The sequence below is a fragment of the Salmo salar genome, chromosome 21 (genome assembly GCF_965601325.2).
Source record: "Salmo salar chromosome 21, fSalSal1, whole genome shotgun sequence".
NCBI lineage: Eukaryota > Metazoa > Chordata > Actinopteri > Salmoniformes > Salmonidae > Salmo > Salmo salar.
Genome location: NC_138311.1, coordinates 51,665,001 through 51,690,577, shown reverse-complemented (window position 1 = coordinate 51,690,577; position 25,577 = coordinate 51,665,001). Strand labels below are relative to the sequence as shown.

The 25,577-nt window shown below is 38.5% G+C and overlaps 2 protein-coding genes across 6 annotated transcripts; both read left to right on the top strand.

Moving 5' to 3' along the window:
- Positions 1-433: 433 nt before the first annotated feature.
- hoxd3ab (homeobox protein HoxD3ab) lies at positions 434-20,982 on the top strand. Of its 5 annotated transcripts, none has more exons than XM_045704345.2 (4): positions 434-742; positions 16,471-16,533; positions 18,586-19,147; positions 19,340-20,982. In XM_045704345.2, the coding sequence occupies exons 3-4, from the start codon at positions 18,688-18,690 to the stop codon at positions 20,077-20,079; spliced, it is 1,200 nt and encodes a 399-aa protein (XP_045560301.2). In that variant the 5' UTR covers positions 434-742; positions 16,471-16,533; positions 18,586-18,687; the 3' UTR covers positions 20,080-20,982.
- Positions 7,968-9,407, top strand: hoxd4ab (homeobox protein HoxD4ab). Its single transcript, NM_001139559.1, has 2 exons — positions 7,968-8,521; positions 8,941-9,407. The coding sequence occupies exons 1-2, from the start codon at positions 8,113-8,115 to the stop codon at positions 9,240-9,242; spliced, it is 711 nt and encodes a 236-aa protein (NP_001133031.1). The 5' UTR covers positions 7,968-8,112; the 3' UTR covers positions 9,243-9,407.
- Positions 20,983-25,577: the final 4,595 nt, after the last annotated feature.

The window sequence follows — 25,577 nt, the reverse complement described above, 5'->3', positions numbered from 1 at the left end:
TTTAATGAATTATTAGCTGTATGGAATGTTCAGGCTCGACATTTACTCAACACGTTTAGAATAACTGTTTGTTAGGCTATTCAACATGGCGAAAGGCAACATTATTATGATAGTAAACAATATATTCTCAAGTATGTACATATCTTCTGATTCAAAAACTAGCAAATTTGGTTTGTCTACGGTTAAAATCGAACATTATTATAGATGCAGGGGCACTGTTCTTTCTCTTTCCAAAGAAGATGTTCAGGCAACGTTTTTTTTTAGAAGAAATGGGGGAATAGCCCCCGCCATTATGCGCAAAAACAGGGGGAATTGCTGCAGTCGAAATTCCTTTTTTATGAGAGGAGAATTTACAACTTGGTAATAGACCTTTTTATGTGCCTCTATCGCCTGTCATTGGATGCCACTGGTCATGTGCAAGAGACAAACGTCTTCATGGACCTTTCCCTGATTTTCCCAAGCGATGTTTTCTCTGCATTCTGCTACTGTAGCGTCCCAACCAAAACGCTCAACCTACATTCTCTCAAGATTAGCCTTTTAATATTGCATGAAAGAAACATACCACGTCCTCGATAACTTTATTTCTTATTTACTTGTGACGTATCAGAGCTAGCTTTCTCCCGAACTCCACATCGAAAGAAGAGCCTCTGCTGTTCATAATCTGTATAGTTTCACTGTAACATCATGTATTATCTATACAGAGTCACCACAAGAAAATACATGGATTACCCACCTGCATTAGGTAAGCATTTAATGTTATTATACAATTCAATTCAATTCAAGGGGCTTTATTGGCATGGGAAACACGTGTTAACATTGCCAAAGCAAGTGAAGTAGATAATATACAAAAGTAAAATAAACAAACAAAATGAACATACATTATAATACAATGTTTGTTTATTTGACTGTATCTACTTCCTGTCTCGTTGCACCAGGGCAGAAGTCTAATCAGAACCGCAGTCGAGATTATATGTATAGACTATAGCCATAACATACATGTTTAACATGAGCAACACTGCTGGTATGTATGCACTATGGGGCAACGCCTCTTAATAACGATTACATTCACATTACATGTAAATCTGAACGAATCAAACTGTGAATGGTATTTTACCAACACATTGAATTGGCATTTGCTGTGAGAAAGATGTTAAGTGTTCATTGTAGTTCGACCAAAATTATTAATCTTAATTATTTATCTTGACGTCAGTGTAACTTTTTCTTTACTCTCTTTGAAGTGCATGGTTGAGTTTTTTCGATGTTTGTGGGTATGAACAGTGTCTGGCAGAGTGTCTGAGTCTGACTCTCTTTGTCTCTCTGTGTCTCTCTTTGTCTCTCTGTGTCTCTCTCTGTGTGTCTCTCTCTGTGTCTCTCTGTGTGTCTCTCTCTGTGTCTCTCTGTGTCTCTCTTTGTCTCTCTGTGTGTCTCTCTCTGTGTCTCTCTCTCTCTGTGTCTGTCTTTGTCTCTCTGTGTCTCTCTCCATGTCTCTCTCCGTGTCTCTCTGTGTCTCGCTCTGTGTCTCTCTCTCTGTGTCTCTCTCTGTGTCTCTCTCTCTCTGTGTCTGTCTTTGTCTCTGTGTGTCTCTCTCCATGTCTCTCTCAGTGTCTCTCTGTGTCTCTCTCTCTGTCTTTCTCTGTGTCTCTCTGTGTCTCTCTCTCTCTGTCTCTCTCTGTCTCTCTCTCCATGTCTCTCTGTGTCTCTCTCTCTCTGTCTCTCTCTGTATCTCTCTCTGTCTCTCTGCCTGTTATGAATGTCTATGTTTGTGATCATCATTATTATCATTGTTTGATATATAATATATATATATATATAATATATATATATGATGGCATAATGTCTCTGAAGTAACAAGCAGCCTAGCTGAGTTTTGAGGAGCTGGCTGTCAGATGATTTGAGGATGTTAGATTTCCTAAGGGAAGTCTATTCATTAGTCCTCTTTTGGGGGAATGAATTCGATGTCATCACTGTTGTGCGAGGTAACAGATATCTGCATGACGGATTTTTCACTGATATTGTCTTGGGTTTAATGTCACTTTCTATTAGGGACGTTGTGGACGTGTGACTATATCATTTCATTTAATAAAAGTGATTTATCTTTACATAGGTTAATATTAGTAGCCTAATATACCCCCACAGTGTCTTATATGGGTGAACTAAAGAAGATAACAATTCACATGTAGTCTTTTCAGCTATAGATGTTGAGATAATGTGAATTTGTTTTTTACAAAACAAAGGTGTGTGGGAAAATGCAACATATAGTCTAATGTGAACCTTTCTGAAATTCAAAGGTTGTATTTTCCCATCAGAGAAGCAGTTTTCATAGCTTTTTTCAGCTGCCTGAGATGAGAGCAACGGAACAAAGACAGTATTTCACTGTTGTCTGACAGGCAGCTGCGAAAGTATTTACAGCCTTACTGCAATGCGGCAAAAGAGAGAAAGCCTGGAACGAGGGAAGCCTATAAAAGTGGGGCCTGCGAATGAGGAGAAAACCCTGAGCATTTAAATTACTCGATTAACTTCTAGACTATGCTCTGGATTGGAAATCAACTCACGTCCCAACATATGGATATAAAGCTGTTATTTCATCATTCGTTCGTTCTTACCATATCGCCCACAAGTTAAATAAAATATTATACTGTATATCAACGTATAGATCATTCATATAGAAATAAACAGACAAAGAAAACGGTTTACTTGATTATTATGTTTGGTGTGTGTTTGTATTGCAGTGTTTTGAAATGTTTTCATAAGTAGCAGTTATCTGTCATACGAATTCTATTTTTAAGTGTCCGGGTAGTTTAGCCTATAGTATACAATTATTATAATCATGGGAACATTTTAATCCATATAGCCTATCTGTTGTATGAGGAATGAATTCCTAATAAACCTAGATCATCTACGGATTCTTTCTAGATTGAACTGAATACAGAGCCTACCATTTATACATATACATAATATCATGACATGCAAATGAATGCTAAAATCCAATCGGCAACAAATTGGCTGTGCGTTTTAGGAATTGGGTTAAAAACTGAACACGTTGAAAAAGGGAAATGATTAGGATGTTCCAGCAAGAGGCGCTGTTGGCCAACAGTCAGTGATCCCTTGGTTCTTTCCCCGAATCGTTTACCTTACATGTCACTAATAATATATGATTGGTCCTTACGCGATATGACCAACTGATCCGTAATTATGCTTCCGACATTGAAAATAAGTGGTTTCTGAATTGAAGTATCAAGATGTAGGCGGAGTATAACCAAACTCGTTTCTTAAGAGGGTGTATAGTTTATAAAGAGACGTAGCCCACTAGGCTAAACGTTGTTTCCACGTCTTTTCAACAACAACAACAAAAATGTAATGTGGTGACGTTGAATCAACATGGAAAACTGATTGGATTTGCAAAGAGTCATCAACACAGGGAATTTCGTATTTTTTTCACCCAACTTTTTACCTACGTCCAATGACAGCGTGACATTTTTGGTTGATTTGATGTGGATTCAGTTTAGTTGGCAACTCAACCAAATCTAAATCAAAACTAGACGTTGAACTGACGTCTGTGCCCAGTGGGAGGATTCATAATTCATGTGATGCATTTGATGGCTATAACGTTTTATTGAAGCATTGTTGATACATCTCTCTATCGTTATATTTTGGCGATTTAAGTACCTAGAGAGAGACAACTTAACATGGGAGCAGAATTTGAGCAGTATATTCCACGTTGGTTCAAGTAATTTCCTTGAAATCACGTGGACAGGTTTTCAACCAGTGTGTGCCCAGTGGGAAGTTATCATGTGTTCTTCTGATTCACCAGAAACCTTGTATTAAACTTGACATAAATGAAAGTTCGAGGGAAACGCCCACAGATGTGTGTAGACTACGTCAGGGTTCACAGAGGGTCATCGTCTGTTGTTTTTTATAGAAAGATGTTTATGGGCAAAAAGCCAAGAAGAGCAGAAAGATATCGGTAGAAGTAGACTTATAACATATTAGTTTGTCAGACTTTTGTCATGTCTTGTAATGACCTAGAAATACATATATATGTATGAAAAGAACGACACGGCATTTCATATCATGGTGAACTAGAAATAACACGTTTTTTGGGGAGGGTTTTAACATTTTCTGGTGCATATTTTATATGGCATCGGAGTAATCGTCGTTGTTGAATAAGTGTAACTGTTGACGGTTATTTATGGCACCAGTGCTGCGTCATGAATGGCTGTGGGGGAACACGTGATGCCATTAAACTTTGTTTTATGGCCTGGGAGTTGACAAGCCAAAATATATTTCTCATTGTGTATTAGTAAAGCCGTGCCGATGGCTTGGAATAGAGCTTTGAATTGGTGGAAGCAAGTATAAACCTCTGTTTATGTCTGAACATGGATATGTTTTCCTATTCGATGCATTGCGGTGGACTTTGCGGTAAGCTGTTTTATCATTTGATAGGCTACTATATTTAGTGCGCATGCTGATGTCATCAGGTATACATGTCTGTCGCCTGTGGTTTTGTTTGCCTGCTTCGAAATACAGAACTTTAACCATAGTTGTGGATGTGTATTTTGCATGGTCCAAGAAGTACGGAAAACAGGATGTGTTTGAATATGTCAATACTTAGCTGTTTATTTATTGCGTATATGACCAATAGTCGTTCAAATCAGTCGTTAGAGAAACAATGCGTTTTGGAAAATGGCTGGTAGCCTATATGCCAAGGTATATTCGTTTTTGCTTCATATAGCCTAGGCTAATATTGCCTGATGGATTATTAAAACCTGTTACATTTTTTTATTTGCCTGCAATGCGCACACTAATTTGAATGACAATGGCGAATAGGCTTGTGGGGATCTGAAGTCTATGAGCTGTTGGCTGGCGAGTTTAGACTTGGGAGGGAAAAATATAAACCTGTAGTTGTCACAGACTCAATGGCCTTTACAGCTATTAGCGTTCCGTTAAATGACGTTTTGGAACATAGGCCTTGTTATAACAATATATTAATTAAGTTAAATACACATCAGTCCTTTTGAATCTTAATACCCCAACAATTTATTTTTATGTTTTAATTGCCATGCTCTATCGCGCCCCCTAGTACAGAATATTATCGAATCATAATTCCTTGTAATATCTTCCTTTGACCCGTATCAGGGTGTTTGTATAGGCCTACATTGTGATGTTATGTAGGATGTGAAGTGATGTAGATGATTTAGTTTGTTATCCAATATACAAACACTTTTTCATGAGTCAACATTGGGCAATGACAACATGCACGAGTCAGAATTGTGTTATAAAGGCCTCCACATGTAAAGGAAACTGTCCATTTTTTCGGCATCCTCTACCACTGTGACCGTTAGTGTATTTCACAGTTAAATGTACTGACAACGATTTCTAGGTCTACAACTGACCGGCTATATAGTATTGAGGTCGTATTTGTATTACATTGAGAATTGCACTGCTGAAATAATTTCACTAGTCTAGGATTGCATGTTTTAGAGGGTCTCTTTATTTATAATAAATATCCCACAAATTTGATTTCAGAAGTAATACAGATGTTTCATGTTTCTTAAACCCATAAATGATACATGCTGCCAATGACGATTTGGCACACAATCTATCTTTAATGACATAGCTAGTTGAAATCAGAACTATTGCCTATTAACAGCTGTATAATACAGAAAACATAGCAAGTGGGTTCATTCTTGGTTCAAACGAAGGATAAAGACAAGTACTGACATTGTCATTCTTTTGTTCCTCAGTAGCCTAGCCTATCTTTGCTTTGACCCGTCTGAACAAGTCTCAGGGCAAGGTGAAGGTCAAGCTGTCTAACAAATATTAAAATATGGTGACATAATTACAAGTGTGTGTGTGATTCATATTTGATTCAAACTTGAACCGTCTTAAAGTGGCCAGTTTGTTGTAAAACGTCAGGCCTATAGCCTTTGACCTATAGCCGTTATTCTTAAAGTACCAAAATTATAGTACAGAAATTAGACTACAGAAATTGTCCAGTAACAAAACCTCGGCCTATAATCAGGAGAGTATAGGAATGCGTCTTCCGCCTCTGTCTATTTAACGACTGTGAGGACTCAGTACAATTTAGAAGGCACTTGGCAAATCATTTTTTCTTAAACGAATGTTTTCATTTTATTTAAATCATATATATATATATGTCATTCAAAAATGTATGTCATTGTAGGACATTTCCACAGTGGCATATTCCCAAGAACTTAGACCATGAGGTAACCAAGGTGGTCAAATGAAGGGTCATTTCAGATTCGTGAACTTTTGTACTCTTTGAGCGGTGGGCAAAGAAAAAAGAATGATACTTTTTGATATGTTTGTAAATGATTTAGTTTGACCTCGTGGCCTTTAGCCTTTTGCCTTATGGGTCCACTCGATATTCAAACTTCGGACAGTGTATGGAGCACAGGCTGGCGAGTATCGGTAGTCCATCAGTTGTGAATTACCTATGATGTTTGCCTGTACCTCTAACCAATACATAGCGTGTATTAAAAGTAATACATACTTCTGGTGACTGTGAACTTGATTCAGAATAAAATGGAACAGAATTGTTCACCTTCATGATGCACTAGCCTATACCAATATCTGATTAATCTGGACCAATATCTGATTAATCAGGACCAATATCTGATTAATCTGGACCAATATCTGATTAATCAGGACCAATATCTGATTAATCTGGACCAATATCTGATTAATCAGGACCAATATCTGATTAATCAGGGGCTATGATTTGATGAAAATAGTTCTAATTTATTTAGAATGTTCATACACTTTCATTGTGTACAATTGTCAATAGTAAGTGTATGGCGTAGGAATATACTTATTTTTTTGGTGTTTTTGAGAATCTTATGGCTGGACTTTTGTTGAATTGAAAGAAATGATGGGACCCCTCTATTCCGTCGTCTATATATACCCTGTAGAACCGAATTTGTGTGATAAAACAACAGTCACAGATTCGATTCTAGGGGAGTATATGGTCGATGCAAAAACGTCGAATTACTTAACTACTTTTAGAGATGTTTTTGTATCATTCTTCATAACATTTTACACATCTGGATGATGGAATGCTCCTCGTTTGATTGCTGCATTGTGTCATTTTAGGGTGATTTCAAACGATATATTATAATACCATTGAGTGAGATTAATACCATTGTGTGCGAGTACAGTTTTTAGTAATATGCACTTACTGCGTGTCATTTCATTTGTTGATTTGATTTGATTATATAAGAAAACTTTGCAGGTGTAGCTTTTTGGCCTGTACACCTATCATTAAAGCCAAACAGTCCTTCTCATTTTGATAGTGAACATAAAACGCCATATAAAAAAAGCTATCATAACCAGACTGAAATCTAAATAAATTTGAACATGGCTTCAAGGTAATTCATTTTTTAAAACATTTTTAACATTTACATTTACATTTCAATGATTTAATTATTGATTGTTTGGCATTGGTTCGTTGCCACGAGGCTCTTTCAGTAGTTATGAAAGGGATAGGGTAGATGAAATGATGAGATTCTTGTAACTTTTGGATGACCCCTTCTTGACAAAGACAATCCCCAACAATTGTCCCCAGGCTTTATTCCCCTCTTTTTGAGCCCGGGAGACGTTTTGTATCTTTTGTTTGTTTATCAGTCAGACTCGCTGGCTTTAGTTTGATTTAGTATTGTAGAACAATAAGCATATTAACCATCTAAATGTCCCTATATACACAAACGTTGTATTTATTCCATTCAGATTATTTCCCATTGACTGTTAGATGGTCATGATTGATATTTAAATATTGACATTAACTATTTAAAATGTTACATATAACATCTTATTTTTCAATATAGGGTTTACATTGTCAATCCTTCATTGCAATTGGTTAAATATTTGGTTTTTATTCAACATAATTTAGATGTTTTTGAAGTTAGTGGAAATTGCTGCTATTGGTGTTGTATACGTAGGCCCTACCCGTTAATGAAATAGCTTTACCTCCATTGGCCCTATCTGGTCACATGGTTCTCTAACTTTATTCAGTTGACAGCAAATAGGAGGGCTTTATGGTGGTGGAAAAAAGACAACTCGAGAAAAATTTGTATTTTCTACCTTCATAAATTAATGGCCATGAGTTCGTATATGCTGAACTCTAAGTATGTGGACCCACAATTTCCCCCTTGTGAGGAATATTCGCAAAATAGCTATATACATGAGCAGGGGAGAGACTACTACGGTCCATCGCAGGACCCAGATTTGCAGCATCCAGGAATCTATCCACGGTCAAACTACCCCGAGCAGCCCTTCAGTTGTACCACTGTGCAGGGTTCTACAGTGCAGCCACGGGGTCATGTGCAGGGGCGCGACAGCAACCCTAGCACTTTTACGGCACAGACCGAACCGTGTGCCCCGGTCCAAGTGACTGGACCCCGGACTTGTGGACAGCAACAAAACACAAAGAATCAAAACGGGATACAAGCCAAGCAGCCTGCAGTAGTTTACCCCTGGATGAAGAAACACCACGTTACTACGGGTAAGATTCACTTTTCCCTCTCAACGTCGCTTTGGGACAAGTTGTGGTCCAGGATTTTAGCCACTCTAAAATCGTTGCGTGAAATATTTATGGTCTGCTTTGAAGGGGCTGTCAGTTACACCAGCCATAAATGTTTATTGCTCAGGAAATAGGCCGCTGGCTATCTGACGATCTCAGAGCTCCTTACGTCCACTAGCCTATGACTATGGTTTACATTTTATTGTGACAATATTTGAATGAAGAGGTTGAAATAAGACCTAATTGGATCAAAGTTTGGTCATAGTTTCGTTCAATTCCATTTCTGGATCGAGTGTTCATTGTTTTGTTTTAGCTAGAAGTTTGGAGCGTCCCGTGAAGGGCTTTTTGTTTTGATTAAACTGGGATTTAATTTGCTCACATTGGTATTTTGTTTCTCACAGTAAACCCGGATTACACAGGACCTGAACCCAAACGGTCTCGGACAGCTTATACAAGACAGCAGGTTTTGGAACTGGAAAAGGAATTTCATTTTAACAGGTATCTGACCAGGCGGCGTCGCATAGAGATTGCCCATACACTCGTTCTCTCCGAGCGTCAGATCAAAATCTGGTTTCAAAACAGAAGAATGAAATGGAAAAAAGACCACAAACTACCGAACACAAAGGGAAGAGCTGCATCTGCTTCCGGACAACATTTACCAAGTATCCAGAAGGATAACCAGACTGATGTCACAACTTTCTAAGATGGGTAACTTTGACCGTTCAATGAACTGTATATAACATACTATATTATCCATTTGACTTTGCATGGTCTCAAAACATGACGTTTTGGTCAGTGTGATTTAACGTACAATAGTTCTAAATGGCAGTTCCAGTCAGAAGGACCCTCGATGTGTTGGCTCAGTGAATTGAGTCCATTTCCAACATTGCAGCTGAACTGAGAAGCGTGTATCACTACATGCTTAACACGCTTCGAAGAGGTATTGCAGATCGAACGAAATTGTGTTAGAGATGCTTTCTGATTATACTCTTCTCTCTGATTCTATAATGTCACTCTTCTCATGTGCACCACAAAAGTCAGAGTAAGGCATGAACATTTATATATTTATTTAAAAAAATTATGAAATACGTAAAATGCTTTTGTACACACTTTAATTAGAAATTGTCTTGTGATGAGATCTAACTATTAAAACAAATAATATTTGATTAATATGATTGCTAAAAAAAAGGTAACTGCTGCATCAGTTGATGTATACATTATTTTCAGACAAGTGACAATATTTGTTACTTTAATATAGGCTAGCTTAAAGAAAGTATTGAACTCGTATTTATGGGCGCTAACTGGTTGAATTCTTTTGTTAACGTTTTTTGAACTTTTATACAATAAAGCTTTTAAAATGGCGTTAAATTCTATTAGAAACAAGACATTCCTGTGTGCAGACTCTTCCCAGGGCCCTTATTCGGTTATAAATCTCTCTTGACATCTTTGTAAACAGTAAAGCGGGTCTCACACATGGCATCTGAAACTCTATCATGAGTTTGTCTTGTTCTTTGCATCGAATGTATATCTTTTTTTAGATGCTTCACTATTTTCTATTTTGACCAAAATCGACCAGAACATTATTACTAGTATATATTCAATATGAAGCACGTTGAGGGATATAAATACGGTAATAACCTATGTTTCCCCTATTCTTATTCAACAACATGTGATATAGAGTGTTTACATTTCATTAGGATTATTTATTTAATTAAATATTTGTACATTTTCTTAAAACCCACAACAGTTGTAAACATATTTGAGCAACGAACGTTTATTGTATGAAATCTGTTTAAAACTGTTGTGGATTATTAGCAATGATTTCACATTTTCTTATTGCAGTGTTGAAATGCAGTATTAAAAATGTACCTCTGGCATTGATTTAAACCAAACCTATCCACACAGGCATTCATGTCATGCGTCAAGACAGATGTTCTTATTATTCCTATCATTGTCCTCGTGACAAAAAAAGAGAAGACGGCTTGCATTGCGAAGATGTCTTCCCTCTGAAGAGTCTTCACGATGAGAAGAAGTTGAAAAGGTATTTCAACTGAAGTTCGACAAAAGCTCCAGAGGCAGGTTCACCCAGAGGACAGTGTTTCTATAGCCTTAGACACATTTCAGCCCTCGAGGAGTGACCTCTGAACCCTTAACCCGTTGGACCTATAGTCTTCTTCTCTCACAGGCGCTATTCGCATGGAGTTTTTCATTAGATACATGTTCTACTTCAGTATTAGAATATGGAACGCTTATATAACCTGGTTAAGCATGCCACGTTCTAAAGCCTATATTTATTCTGCCAGATCTAACTCAAATGGTACTGGTTGTATGCCACGCTATGTTAATATGCAATCCTGGCTGACCTTGTTTTGTGTTTGCGCTGTTCTGTCTGTATATACATGCAACACTTTTGAATAATTCCGTGATATGCATTGTGGTGGCACAGAGCACTCACATTTGTCAATATATTTCTGTATCAAGTATTCAGAGGTTCATGCTTTACAAAATGTCTCTCATTGCCATCAATGCTTGATTTACACGAAGGTTGACACATCTGACAGGTTGAGATATTTATTTGTACCCTTATTGTGCTTGTTTGAGAAGAAAAAATAAATATGGCATTGTTGGATGACAATGTGACTAAGTTCAGTTTTATAGCAAGAATCATCAAATATCCCCTTAGCCACACCAATGTTAATCAGTGCCATAGATCTCGGGAAGTTGAATATGGTCCTATCTAAACCAGTCCAGGAACTGTTAGCAAAATCGTAGGCTCAGTGTGATTATATTTGTGACCATGCTTGGATTAAAACCTGTATACTTTGAAAGCTTGTCTGCTTCTCTCTGTGTTTGTCTGTTTGTGTCTCTGTGTGAGTTTCTCTGTGTGTGTGTTTCTCTCTCTCTCTCTCTCTGTGTGTTTGTGTGTGTGTGTTTCTCTCTCTCTCTCTCTGCTGTGTGTGTGTGTGTGTGTGTGTTTCTCTCTCTCTCTCTCTGTGTGTGTGTGTGTGTTGGTTTCTTTGTGTGTGTGCCTGTGTTTGTGTGAGTGCATGTGTCTTCACATTTGCGCCTGCTCCTTTATAAGCTTCGTGTCACTCTCACCAGGCCATTACACTGAAACCTTTGCATCTTCAGTTTGCCACTACATAGATATCAGTGTACAAGCAATGTGCGCATGTCATATCATAGCAAAAGAAAGAAAACTGCACCAAATGATGCAATCATAAGCAACAGTTCTACATGCAAACCATGTTGTTATACGTGTGCATTTTTAAGACTGCCATAATGGATTGCTGAATATCTCATTCCCATGTTTATTTTCCACAGTGGACCTATGCGGCTTGTAAACATGTAAATTGTATTTCCATAGTTCACTGAAATGACCATGTGAATAATAATGAAATGCCTATTATGTAATACAGTTTGAGGACAGAAATCAGATGTCAGTACCTGCCCTTCCATGTGCAGTGTGCATTGACCTACATGTCTGAAAGCAATAAACGAGAGCCATAGGCAGTGCCATTTTCAATGACTACATCGAATATGGAATACACCACTGCTGCGATCACAATGGCTTTCAAACGGCCATATTTCATTTCCAGCTGTTCGCGGAAACTGTCTTCGCCAAGCGAGACAACCCCTTAAAATGTATTAAACTGTGCTGTCTGCATTCGAAGATATAATTCGGAGAATATACCGCTCCCTCGCTCTATTTCTGACCACGTGATTGTGTAAATAATTCATGCAGCACATCCCCTAGAAACACGGCGTCGTCATTAATCGCGAGGACTCTATCAGACTTGAAAACTGAAAAGATCCCAAGAAAATAATATCCAAGCGCTCCGATACTCAACGCATCTGTAGCCAGCACTTTAACACAGCATCTGAACCAATGGAAGCTTGGTAGGTAAATATTTTAGCTTTTTTTTTTTTTGTAAGATGGTAAATGACCATATCTGTCAGATATTTGATAAATAGCGCCCTTTGATGCGTGTGCCTTGGACAGGCTGAAGTGCATTCTTCAATGCTTTGCTTTTTGGGAAGAAATATACCAAGAGAAACAGGTCAATATTATAAAGTGGCGATGTTTGACAACTAGCATCCTTGTTATGTTTCATAGCAGGTAGAAACAACATTTTAAATATTTTCAGTCACCTTCTGTGTGAAGTGGTTGTATTCATGAATGTAAGCAGCACTGTTGGGATGTTCTATTTCGTTCTTAAAGGCTGTATGTTAGGGCCTCTGTGATTTCTAATATTCCTAAAGAGAGCAATTGAGTCATTGATTTACACAAAATTGCCTGTTACAAAATGTAAACAGAGTGCTAAGTTGAAAAACATTTCAAAGTGGTACACGTGCAATATGTTAATACAACATAACACTCCAGCTACGTGCGTTATGGCAATAACACAAATCGGAAACGTTGTTGTAAGAACATCTCTCTTTAGATTCAACTGAGATGACGCCACACTGCTAACATGTTTTATTGTTGATGAGGGGGATAATTAGAAATGTATCTCTGAGAGTAGTAGAAGTTGTGTTTGAGCAGGTGGACAGTTATCTGCCTCGTTGTAAATCATTCTCGGTAATTCCTGAAATGGTGCGAGGCTGTTGGAGGCCCGGGCCACACTGTAAATCTTTCCATTTTACTACCCATGAACATATGCTGCGACGGTAGTAGTCCTCCATCCTTTCCTCAGTACAAGTTACCTCTCGGCCAGCTTCCCTCCCCGCTGTCTTTTATGGCTTTTAAATCTCCGTCTTCCAATAGATTTTTGAGCTTACAAATTGTTATTTAAAGGTGTTTTTTCTATTTACATCGAAAACAGTGTCTGAAAAGGAAAATACTATTGAACATCATGATAGCGCAGCGGAAAGACAGCAGACAAAAGGGTTTCCAAATTGGTTTATTTCAATACAATTCCAAACGCCTTTTCTCATACAACAATATTGGTCATGGATTTCATAACATTATAAAAATGCTTTGTAGATATACAATTAACGTTTTTTTATTTATTTTTTTATTGTGAAAACAATATGGTTATATTTTCAAGTATACCAATAATGAATCTATGGACAAATCCAAATGTGCAATGTCTATACGAAATTCTGTTCACAACTACATTTGAATAGGATTCTCAAAACGACATGTATTAGTATTAGAGGCTTTGTAAATTAGGTAAACAAATACATATAATCAAAATGTATAGCTTAATATTATATCTGAAAGATGACTAAATAATCACAATAATATTTCCTGCAAAGGAAAGAAGAAGAAAAGAAATGATCAAGAAAATGAAATCGCAAGTGAAGTATTTTCATCGTGGACACAGGTCAGATAAGGAAATGTAAACGCGTCCCCATTTCAAAATGGGTTTGGGAGCAAAGGCTTGGTTGAAGAAGCGACCTCAGTCAGAACAATCTGGTAGCTCGATCACGTGAACAAATATGCTCGTATTTTAAGACAGTGCCTTTATTTGTCATCATAAACGTTTCAGAAACATACAACAACAACAAAAAATCCCAATGTTAGCTTCAAATCTGTGACGGTGTCTGAAAAACTGTATTTTTCAATAAGAGATTGATTGGCCGACATTTTTTTTTTTGGGGTGGAATAAGGATACCTTCTTCGTTTTTTTTTATTGGTAGTTGAATGTGAGTCTTCCATTCTATCGGGAATACTGTCTGCATTGGTATATGGAAATGTCTGAAAAACCGCGCAAGATCAGGTTTAGGACAGTATTATCTACAGACAAAGAGTGAAGGATAAATTCTAGAGACTGCAGGGAAAGGAAGAAGCACGAGCATACGATACACTGATTCACAGGTAAGCAATTGCATGACAAAATGCAACCTTTTAAACACAACACGAGAGAATAAATAGGATTTATTCCATTCAGAGGGGATCTTGTCGGCAACTACGCAGATAGCCTTTCGTCTTATGGACCTGAGATACGATTTTAAAACAGGTTCACAATTTTGAGAAACCACTTTCGAAGGCTAGTTTGGATGGATGTATTTTGTGAGCCGGTTTTCAGCTGATTTTGCAGTTACATGAAAAATGACCAAAAGAAAAGAGAAAAGAAGCGGAGGAAGTTTTCATTCTGACTTCTAGATTGTTAGATCGTAAATCACATTCATTTGTCTTATCGTCACAGTGATGTTAGACATGATTTGTGTGGTTTGTTAACCTGCAAATGTACAAGATAAATACGAATAATAATGGATTCAATCATTTTCATTTTAAATAAGACCAAACATATATAAGCCCATTTTGATTTAGATAAAATAAAGGCTATTTAAAACTATTTTAATTGATGTTCTGCACTCATTTTTGCTTAGGCTACATGATTCCTTTGTGAAGTTATTGGGTAATTCAAAAAAAAAGAATATGTATTATAGGCGTATTGGAATCAAATATGACTTAGGAATAGGTCTAAACAACAGGCTATTGTTCCCTTTAATGTTATTGACTGTAATATATTTTCAAGTAATATATGAATGATTTTAACTCATTATTTTCTGGCTCTACTGAATTAAAACAAATGTATTCCAAGTAAATATTTGTAAATTAAGCCTAGTTTAGGACGGATTTTGTTTCCATGGAAACCTTAAGAAGCTGCCAAACTAGCGATAAGAATCAAATGAATAACAAGGCCAACACATTCAATTATTTGGAGGATTTATCCCAAAATTCATCTTAAACAATAGCCAAATTAACAAGCTCCTAAAAGCTGTATGCTTTAGCTTATAAAAATGTTTAAGTAGGAATAATTAACGAATTATATGCTTCCCAGCCCAGCGATGCGTAAAAAGTGATATAATTTGTCCCTCTGATTTCTAAAGAAATAACAACAGTTTTTAAGTCAACTTCATATCAAAGGCGCATAATGGACACAAAACTATAAGGATGAAATGACAGCAGATGTAAATGCAATTTTCGACGACGATTCTTGTAGCAGCCCATTGTACGTACCAAACTTACCGTAGCAATGCGTTGGCGAGAAACATTGTTGTCTCAAAAGAGGATCGTGTCTGGCCAGAGTAGTAACAATATATCCTAACAATACACTTTCAAATCCACTCCAAACATATCGACTTCGACTTTCAGCAATATTTCGGAGTTTTAAATATTTCTAAGAAACCCTAGGATCTAAATCAAATGAGAAAACGAGCTCTTATTAGCCGAGAGAAAATAACCTCAAAGCATGTTCTATTAGACTAGATAAGTAAAGCAGAGTTCAAACTAACATCAAGTAGCCTAGCCTACAGATTAGTTTCTTATTCTGACGTTTATCTCCTACAAATGTGACCATGTGTCCCCGTCGTCAGACTGTGTTTCAGCTTTAAAACACTGGTGAAAAGTTCTGTGGTTTTAGGATTTCATTGTGACCTTCTGTTCGTTGTTCATTAATCTATGAGTTATTGCTGAACGAGCCAAAGGTCAACCAAAAGGCTTATGACTGCTAAATATTTTGGCCAGCTCATCTTTCTCTAGAAAATTCAGTGTAAGAGTTGTTGTCTCTCCACCACTGCACTAAATGTTCGGTTTAAATGCATTAAAATTAAAATAATAACGTGTTCTTATTCGAATACGTGTGTATTGTCCCATTTTTTTACATTTTTAAATCGTGTATCCTGTTATAACGATTAGAATAGATACTTGTTCGTAGAAGTGAATTATGGTGCTATATCAGATTATGTTTTCAGCAAAAATCTCACTGTAAACAAAAGCAAATCAGTACAATATAATTTCAACAGAACATCTATATAAATGGAGTCATTTGTGATATGAAATGATTACCCTACAGTGATCCCATTGTTTTCTTCATATGAAATGATTACCCCACCATAATCCCAGTTGTTTTCTTCATATGAAATGATGGAATTGTAGGACTAAAGCAGTAGAACCCATGGATTGTTTTCTCTTTCAGGTCATGGTGGATGGAATGATAAGCACGTGAAGAAAAACACAACACTGATCTGCATAAAATACGGTGAGCAGCATTTATTTAATGAACTCCCATGACATATTACGGGTTTCAAATGAACGCACCAAACAATAATGTCCGCCCATATAGGCCTATATATCCCATTTTTTTTTCTTTCAAAAAATTGTTTTCAATAGGTCCATTAAAAAAAATAGATAAAGTAAAGGAGAACCGGTTATCTAGATTGTGAATGGCAAACTTTCAACTCAATTCGCATTTACAGTTTCCCTTGTAATTGTAGGCCTATAGCCTAGCCAACCAGAGACTCGTTTAAGACATGTTCTTAATCCTTTACCCATTGAAGAAGGTTCATCATGTTGACATGCCAGAAGGCACAGTAAGGTCAGATGCACCAGAATATCATCGCTTTGTTTAAGCAGAACATATAAGCCTCATTAGGAAACATATCCACCTACACGACTATATAGTTGGTTAGGAAAGATAGCTAGGCTACCCACTGGGCACACATAGGATGAATCAACGTATTTCCACATCATGTCAATTAAATTACGTTGAACCAATGTGAAATAGACGTTGAATTGACGACTGCGTGCCCAGTGGGCACATCATTCAGAATTAACATTTAAAATCCAAAACAGAATTATACCGGTCATCCCATCACCTCCTCAATGCGAATTTCAAACAGGGATATGTTCACCTTTGCGTCAACGGTGATGGTCCACTTTATAAGCAAAATGATTCCCTTTTCTGCGGTTTCAAACGTGCGTTTGCGAGTGCGTAGTTTCAGCAATGTAGAATGATAGTAGGGGCTCGATTTATACAAACGGCCTCTCTATTATTGCTGCAGAACTTGCGGAGTATGGAATTCTTTAGCTTGCCTTCCTCCCACGCTTTGAGTTTTACACTTCTGTGGGTGGCAAGTCTTGGTGAGTGTTTTCCTTTCCAGTCCTCTCTAAGGCGTTTACGACCGTTACATTTGCACTTCTACCTTTTGCTTTCAGTCCACCATGACAGGTGCATTGATATGCACGGACATTCAGTCTGCTTGCTGTATTAATTCGTCTACATTCATGCCTTGACCATTCAGTGTGTTACTTATTTCAAGCCTACAATGCGAAATTGTTTCCAAAAGTAGGAAGAAAATGTTAGATAGAATACAATATGTGGGTATCCTAGTTTAGGCTCTGGTAGATGATTGCTAACTATAAAATAAATACAGGCTTACTGATTACAGAGTACGTCAGGGTGCCTGAATTTAAAGCGTTTGTCATAGGCTACACGCACATCATTAGCATTTAGGGAAGTCAGCCATTCCGGGAGAACAGGGAGAGATGATGCCACTTATTTCAGGACACATACATCGTGATAATAGTTTCTAAAATAATTTAATGGTTTAATAATTGCTATTTGAATAAAGTTACCTTTGAAGTGGCATTAAAAACAGAAAAATCATATTAGTGTGAGATTTTGGACTTAAGTTAACAACAAATAAACAAAACATATGAACGAGATTTATAAATGTGATTTTGAAATAAATGATGAATTATACATCGAGAGCAGTTCTGGAACATGTTTGTCTGTTAAACAATAAGAGCTGATGGTGGTTTGTGGGGTATTGTGATTAGGAACAGAAAGGGATATTGTGTGAGTCACCATGCTGATTCAGCTCCCTTTCTCAAGTAATTCAAGAAGAAAATCTTTTGATCTTTTGGCACAAGTTAAACTTTAACTAGTTTGTGCCAAACATGCCAGATGGATTGAAAGTGAGAGGTTGAGAGGGCCTATTGATGATTTGATAGTTTAGGAAAGTAACGTTTGGAGAGTGAAGAAATACATTTAAAAAATGCATTTTTTTAGTATTTATTTTCATATAAGAGCACGTGTATTTGTTTGTAATAGTCCATGTAGTTGTACTGAAACAAATGCTGAAAACTACCAGACTTCAGGAATATTAAGAACATGATCAATAGGTTATTGATGAAATGTTATTTTACAACTCAGAATATAGTGTATACTCAATCATGATTGTGTATTGGTTTACTACATGTTCAATTCATATTGCCTGCATAATGAGCATAACAACTGTTCTCTTCCTAGGTCAAAGAATACTGAAGCGGTGGGAAACTCCAATCACGTGATAGAAGAACGCCCATACCATTGGATAGGGCTGCATTGGCCTTCTTGTTTTGAATCCTCACAATGCAGAAAGCTACTTTCTACGATCATTCTGGAGTCTTTGGAAGCTACTCTTACCCCAAATCCGAGTCATATAGTTATGGCCCCAGTCACCAGCCCTACTCCACTTCTAACCTTGAGAGTGATTATCAGGGTCCAGTTTGTCCAATACAAACCCCAACTGTACGGCCACCAACTCATAAAGACAATACCATGAATGGCAACTGCACGAGATCCAGTAGCAGCCAAGGAAACAGCCAACAGCCGAGTATTGGTGAACAGCCGCAAGCACCTCCATCGTCGGCCTCATCGCCTAACTCCAGCAACACTTCATCTCAGAAGAAGAAATCTCCCTCAAACAATGATTCTAATACTGCCAACCCAGTCACTAACAAACAAATATTCCCATGGATGAAGGAGACGAGATCGAACGCCAAACACAAAAGCAACAGCAGCAACAACAACAATTGCTCAACCGCAGAAGGTACAGTGTGTGTGTGTGTGTGTGTGTGTGTGTGTTTAAAGCATGATTCGTCTGGACATGGTGGTGCGTATGCGTGCGTAAAAGGGCGAATATTCTACTGTACGCATTGGTCATTTTAGGCAGCCGAGGAGGCCTATGGTCAATCATTCATAATACACAAACAGACTTATGGTGTTTACTATGTATTTTCAGGTGAGTCCTGCGATGAAAAAAGCCCACCTGGTCCAGCCTCCAAACGGGTCCGAACTGCCTACACCAGTGCACAACTTGTAGAACTTGAGAAGGAGTTCCATTTCAACCGGTACCTGTGTCGTCCCCGAAGAGTGGAGATGGCTAATTTATTGAACCTCACTGAGCGCCAAATAAAGATCTGGTTTCAAAACAGAAGGATGAAATACAAAAAGGATCAGAAGGCCAAGGGGATAATGCACTCTCCCATCGGACACTCCCCGGACAGAAGCCCACCATTAAGTGGCCCAAATCACATCGGATATTCTGTCAATGTAAACTGTCTCAGCTATGACGCGCCGTCGCCCCCTTCATTCGCCAAACCCCAGCAAAACATGTACGGCTTGGCAGCTTACACGGCACCATTAGGTGGCTGTATACCGCAACAGAAAAGGTATCCGGTCTCCGAATACGAGCACCACAGCATGCAAGGCAATGGTGGCTTTGCCAACGCTAATTTGCAAGGTAGTCCGGTGTACGTTGGGGGAAATTTCGTTGATTCCATGCCAGCCTCGGGTCCCATGTTCAACCTCGGCCATCTCCCCCATCCCTCATCCGCCAGCGTGGACTACAGCTGTGCCGCTCAGATTCCAGGCAACCACCACCATGGACCCTGTGACCCCCATCCCACATATACAGACCTCACCTCTCACCATGCGTCTCAGGGAAGGATTCAGGAAGCGCCTAAATTAACGCATTTGTAAAATGTGAGGATTCTGTCTGTGTGCCCAAATTCTGTTAGGCTCTTTTATTATCTCAGTAGTCTAAAGTCATTTATATGATTACACTAAAAGTGAGCCATGTATTACCGAGTGTTATTATTGATATTACTACTAATGCTATTGTGTAATTATTACTTTCTAAGAATAGCTCTGGTCCATTTTTCTTGACTGTTGAGGATGCGCAGGAGAGACCGTTTGTCTGTTGTTCGTTTTCTGAAGTGCAATGCGCAGTATGGGGACTGAAAACGTCATTAACACTACTTGAAGGTAAGTTCTGTAGATCTGACAGTAGTCACCCATCTTTATAGGGATGGATTTTATAAAAAATAAACTCGAAGGTGTCTGTTTGCTATATTTGAAGCGTCTTATTTATTTTTCCAAGATTGTATTGCATTTATCTTTATCTCCTTTTCTGTATGTATTATTTAAGGCTTTTGTATCACACAGTATTTATAATTTACATGTATGACTATTTATATGGACATCTAGAATTTATGCAACATCGTTGGACAGACTTTGACATCATGGCCCTTCAATAGGTACTACGGGTTTTTGGTGAATGCTTGTTTTAAAATATGGTTTCAGTGGCTGGTGGTCTTAGGTTGTTGTCGAAGGAACTCCTACGTGTAAATCTGGGAATATTGGGGAATTTTTCACGTGTCTCTATGAAAAACAAAGTTAGGCTACATGTAGCCTATCGAAATACAGAATATTACAGAAATGAATCACACCAGTATGTCATTTGTTGTCATCGCCAATTTTCATATCACGTCATTGTCATTTCATCAGTTGGACTGTCCATGCATACATTTATGAAACGCTAATGATATGAAAATGTTATATTTTAATGTGTTTAACATTTTGTAAATAAAGTGCTTAAATTTACACAGTGGGTTAAAAAGCACCGTTATTTTCCATACATTTAACACACGTAGAAAAATGTGAAAACAGTGAGAAAATGATTATGCCTCTGCAGCAGCAGGTTGGGACTAGGTATGAATTTGCCCCGTCGCCATTTTGAAGTAATTTCAAATAGAAAGATGGCTTACAGCCTAAACAAAGAAATGGCAAGTCTCTATTCACGCATGTCCAGTTGAGAGCGTGCACAGTATAAACATTGCCTAAAGGCAAGCAGATCAAAGACACATATAGAAAATAATGTTTTACTTCAAAGCATACATATGAGGTAGAGATTGAAATTGAATCGAAAGAGAAACCAGAGACCTAGGAAGTCTCTTCTTGGTGCTGAAGAAATTCAAATGTTCCATGACTATTAGTCCTGAAGTCAAATTGCGCAGGCAGAGCATTTTCTTCACAATGTAGGCTAAGCTACATTTTTGTCAGGGAGGTCTAATTAATTAGATTTTTCTAATTATTTTCTGTTAGCAAAATATAGGCTATATTTCATTTGTTACCACGTTCTATTGTGAGGCAGATCCCACATTCAACATAACTGAGGATTTGCATTTAACAAAATATGTTAACCTATTATAACTGTTAATGTTCCTTTACGTTTAAAAAAAGCACACACTATTTTGGGCAAATTGCGCAAATACATATAGACCTAATATTCTACAATATTATTTTCAACATTAGTGAGTGACGAAAGGTTGACGCAGGCAGAAGTAGTGTTTAGCTATAGCCACATCTAGCAGAGTGCCGCGTATCCTTTCTTTCTCCTGAGAGACATTTCAAAGCTCATTAATCAAAAAACTCGTTGCTTTTAGACTCCGCACTGATTTCCCCTCTTTGTGAACAAAGCATTTGCATTCCAAATTCTAGAAACACATTTCAAACCGAGAGGCCAAACTTTGGTAGATGTCCAAAGAGCACACTAAGCCCTGGCTTAAAGAATATCCACACATGAGAGAGAGGGAGAGAGAGAGAGACAAGAGTGTGCTGAGGCAATGGATCTGAGCCACCGAAGGAAGGTACCATTACAGGCGTCGTAAGTGTGTCTGAAAATGTGTTCAATGCATTCAGTTCATCAGCTATGAAAAGAGATAAAGCCTGATTCAAACGTCTGAATGAAATTAAACCAAAGTTATTTGCGAAAGCTGTTTATAGCAGACGATTAGCAATAATTGGCCTGTTTCTAAAATTATAAAATAGAATCTTAGTCTTTATTTGCCTTGATTTCATAGTGTACATCAGAGGCACTGAAGGCTGTCCCCCCTGCAATACCATCTTGTTCGACGCACAGTGGATGGCGGCCATTTTAACCCTCGGGGGGTTGTCCTTTATCTTTTATCTATACATTTTCTCCCTCCAGATAATGATTACGTTGATACCTTGATATAATGGACTGTGTGTACAGCTCGCAACCAACGCTGGAGCTATTATAATGGTTAAAACCCTGATGCAACCCATCCAATCCAAAGGAAGGAAATTCAAGAGGTAATGCATTAATAAACTGACATGTATGTTTGTTCCATGCATAAAGGATAGGACACCTGATTCTTTCAGCAATATGTTCGTTTTGAATGTGACATGGACACAAACAAAAGGTGAATCTTGATTAACCAAGGGCCTTCACGTTAACAGGTTTATGGCCTGGGATGGTTTGCCCACGTTGCTATTTATTTGGTCAACAACAGTTTTGACGCCCAACGATGCACTTTTCTCTATTATTGGATGATAGAAATGGTATACTATCCAGGAGGCCTTAGAGTACTGGGCTGTCAGAGTAGTGGCTATCTGAGTGGCCCGGTATCACCTATATACACTACATGACCAAAAGTATGTGGACACCTGCTCATCAAAATCATGGGCATTAATATGGAGTTGGTCCCCCCTTTGCTGCAATAACAGCCTCCACAATTTCCCTTCACTGGAACTAAGGGGACTAACCCGAACCATGAAAAACAGCCCCAGAACATTATTCCTCCTCCACCAAATGTTACAGTTGGCACTATGTATTAGGGCAGGTAGCGTTCTCCTGGCATCCGCCAAACCAAGATTAATCCGTCGGACTGCCAGATGGTGAAGCGGGATTCATCACTCCAGAGAATGTTTCCACTGCTCCAGAGTCCAATGGCGATGAGTTTTACACCACTCCAGAGAACTCTTGGCATCGCACATGGTGATCTTAGGCTTGTGTGTGTCTGCTCGGCCATGGAAACCCATTTCATGAAGCTCCAGATGAACAGTTCTTGTGCTGATGTTGCTTCCAGAGGCAGTTTGGAACGCGGTAATGAGTGTTGCAACCGAGGACAGACGATTTTTACCCGCTACGCGCTTCAGCACTCTACTGTACATTTCTGTGAGCTTGTGTGGCCTATCACTTCGCGGCTGAGCTGTTGTTGCTCTTAGACGTTTCCACTTCATAATAACAGCACTTACAGTTGACCAGGGCAGCTCTATCAGGGCAGAAATGTGATGAACTGACTTGTTGGAAAGGTGGCATTGTCATGGGCGTCGTAAGGGACAGACCAAGGCGTAGCGGGTATAGTGCTCATCTTCTTTTATTATTCATAAAGTGAACACTTAAACGAAAACAACAAACCGACAATCAACAGTTCTGCAAGGTACACAGACTATACAGAAAGCACCCACCCACAACCCACAGGAAAAACCAGGCTGCCTAAGTATGGCTTCCAATCAGAGACAACGAAAGACACCTGCCTCTGATTGGAAGCCATACTTGGCCACACATAGAAAAAGAAACATAGAAATAGAAAACTAGAACCAAAATCCCCTAGAACCAAAAAACCCCAAAACACACAAAACAAACACCCCCTGCCACGCCCTGACCATACTACAATTACAAATGACCCCTTTACTGGTCAGGACGTGACAGTACCCCCCCCCCCCCCCCCCCCAAAGGTGCAGACCCCGACTGCACCTCCAAAACAAAAAACCCCACAAAACCAACACAAAATCTAAAGGGAGGGAAGGGAGGGTGGCCACCGTCAACGACGGTTCCTGTGCTACACCCCCCCCTTCGCCAATCCTCCCACTATGGAGGTGGCTCTGGCTCTGGGCGTAGCTCCTGTTCCGAAGACTCTGGGCTGAGAGGCGTCGCTGGAGGCACCGGGCTGAGAGGCGTCGCTGGAGGCCCCGGGCTGAGAGGCGTCGCTGGAGGCCCTGGGCTGAGGAGCATCGTTGGAGGCCCCGGGCTGAGAGGCGTCGCTGGAGGCCCCGGCCTGAGGGGCGTCGCTGGAGGCCCCGGCCTGAGGGGCGTCGCTGGAGGCCCTGGGCTGAGGAGCATCGCTGGAGGCTCCGGGCTGAGGAGCGTCGCTGGAGGCTCCTGACTGGGGAGCGTTGCTGGAGGCTCCTGACTGGGGAGCGTCGCTGTAGACTCCTGACTGGGAACATAGCAATAGAAAACTAGAACCAAAATCCCCTAGAACCAAAAAAAAACAAAACACACAAAACAAACACCCCCTGCCACGCCCTGACCATACTACAATTACAAATGACCCCTTTACTGGTCAGGACGTGACAGGCATCCTATGACGGTGCCACGTTGAAAGTCACTGAGCTCTTCAGTAAGGCCATTCTACTGCCAATGTTTGTCTATGGCTGTGTGCTCGATTTTAAACACCTAGCCGAATCCAGTAATTTGAAGGGGTGTCCACATACTTTTGTATATATAGTGTAGTAGTAGTAGTAGTAGTAGTAGTAGGATCACTAGTAGTAGTAGTAGTAGTAGTAGTAGTAGTAGTAGCAGTAGTAGTAGCTGTAGTAGTAGTAGCAGTAGTAGTAGTAGTAGTAGCAGTAGTAGTAGTAGTAGTAGTAGTAGTAGTAGTAGTAGTAGTAGTAGGATCACTAATAGTAGTAGTAGCAGTAGTAGTAGTAGCTGTAGTAGTAGCAGCAGTAGTAGTAGTAGTAGTAGTAGTAATAGTAGTAGTAGCTGTAGTAGTAGCAGCAGTAGTAGTAGTAGTAGTAATAGTAGTAGTAGCTGTAGTAGTAGTAGCACTATTATTACTATTATTATTATTATTAGTAGTAGTAGAAGTAGTAGCACTATTATTACTGTTATTATTATTACTATTATTATTATTAGTATCAGTAGTAGTAGTAGTAGCAGCACTATTATTACTATTATTATTATTACTATTATTAGCAGTAGTAGTAGTAGTAGTGGTATTAGTAGTGCTATTATTATTATTATTATTAGTTGTAGTAGTAGTAGTAGTAGTTACACTATTATTATTATTAATATTATTATTATTATTAGTAGTAGTATTAGTAGTAGTAGTATTAGTGGTAGTAGTAGTAGCAGTACTATTATTATTATTATTATTATTAGTAGTAGCAGTAGTAGTAGCAGCAGCACAATTATTGTTATTATTATTTTAGTATTATTATTATTATTTGTAGTAGAAGCAGCACTATTATTACTATAATAATAATAATTGTTATTATTATTAGCAGTCGTAGTAGTAGTTGTAGCAATAGTATTATTACTATTATTATTATTATTATAATTGTTAGTAGTAGTGGTAGTAGTAGTAGTAACAGTAATAGTAGTAGTC

Coding starts and splice junctions, on each gene's coding strand:
- hoxd4ab (NM_001139559.1), top strand. CDS start 8,113: ATGGCCATGAGTTCGTATATGCTGAACTCTAAGTATGTGGACCCACAA. Junction 8,522..8,940: donor GAAACACCACGTTACTACGG/GTAAGATTCACT, acceptor TGTTTCTCACAG/TAAACCCGGATTACACAGGA.
- hoxd3ab (XM_045704345.2), top strand. CDS start 18,688: ATGCAGAAAGCTACTTTCTACGATCATTCTGGAGTCTTTGGAAGCTAC. Junction 19,148..19,339: donor CAATTGCTCAACCGCAGAAG/GTACAGTGTGTG, acceptor ATGTATTTTCAG/GTGAGTCCTGCGATGAAAAA.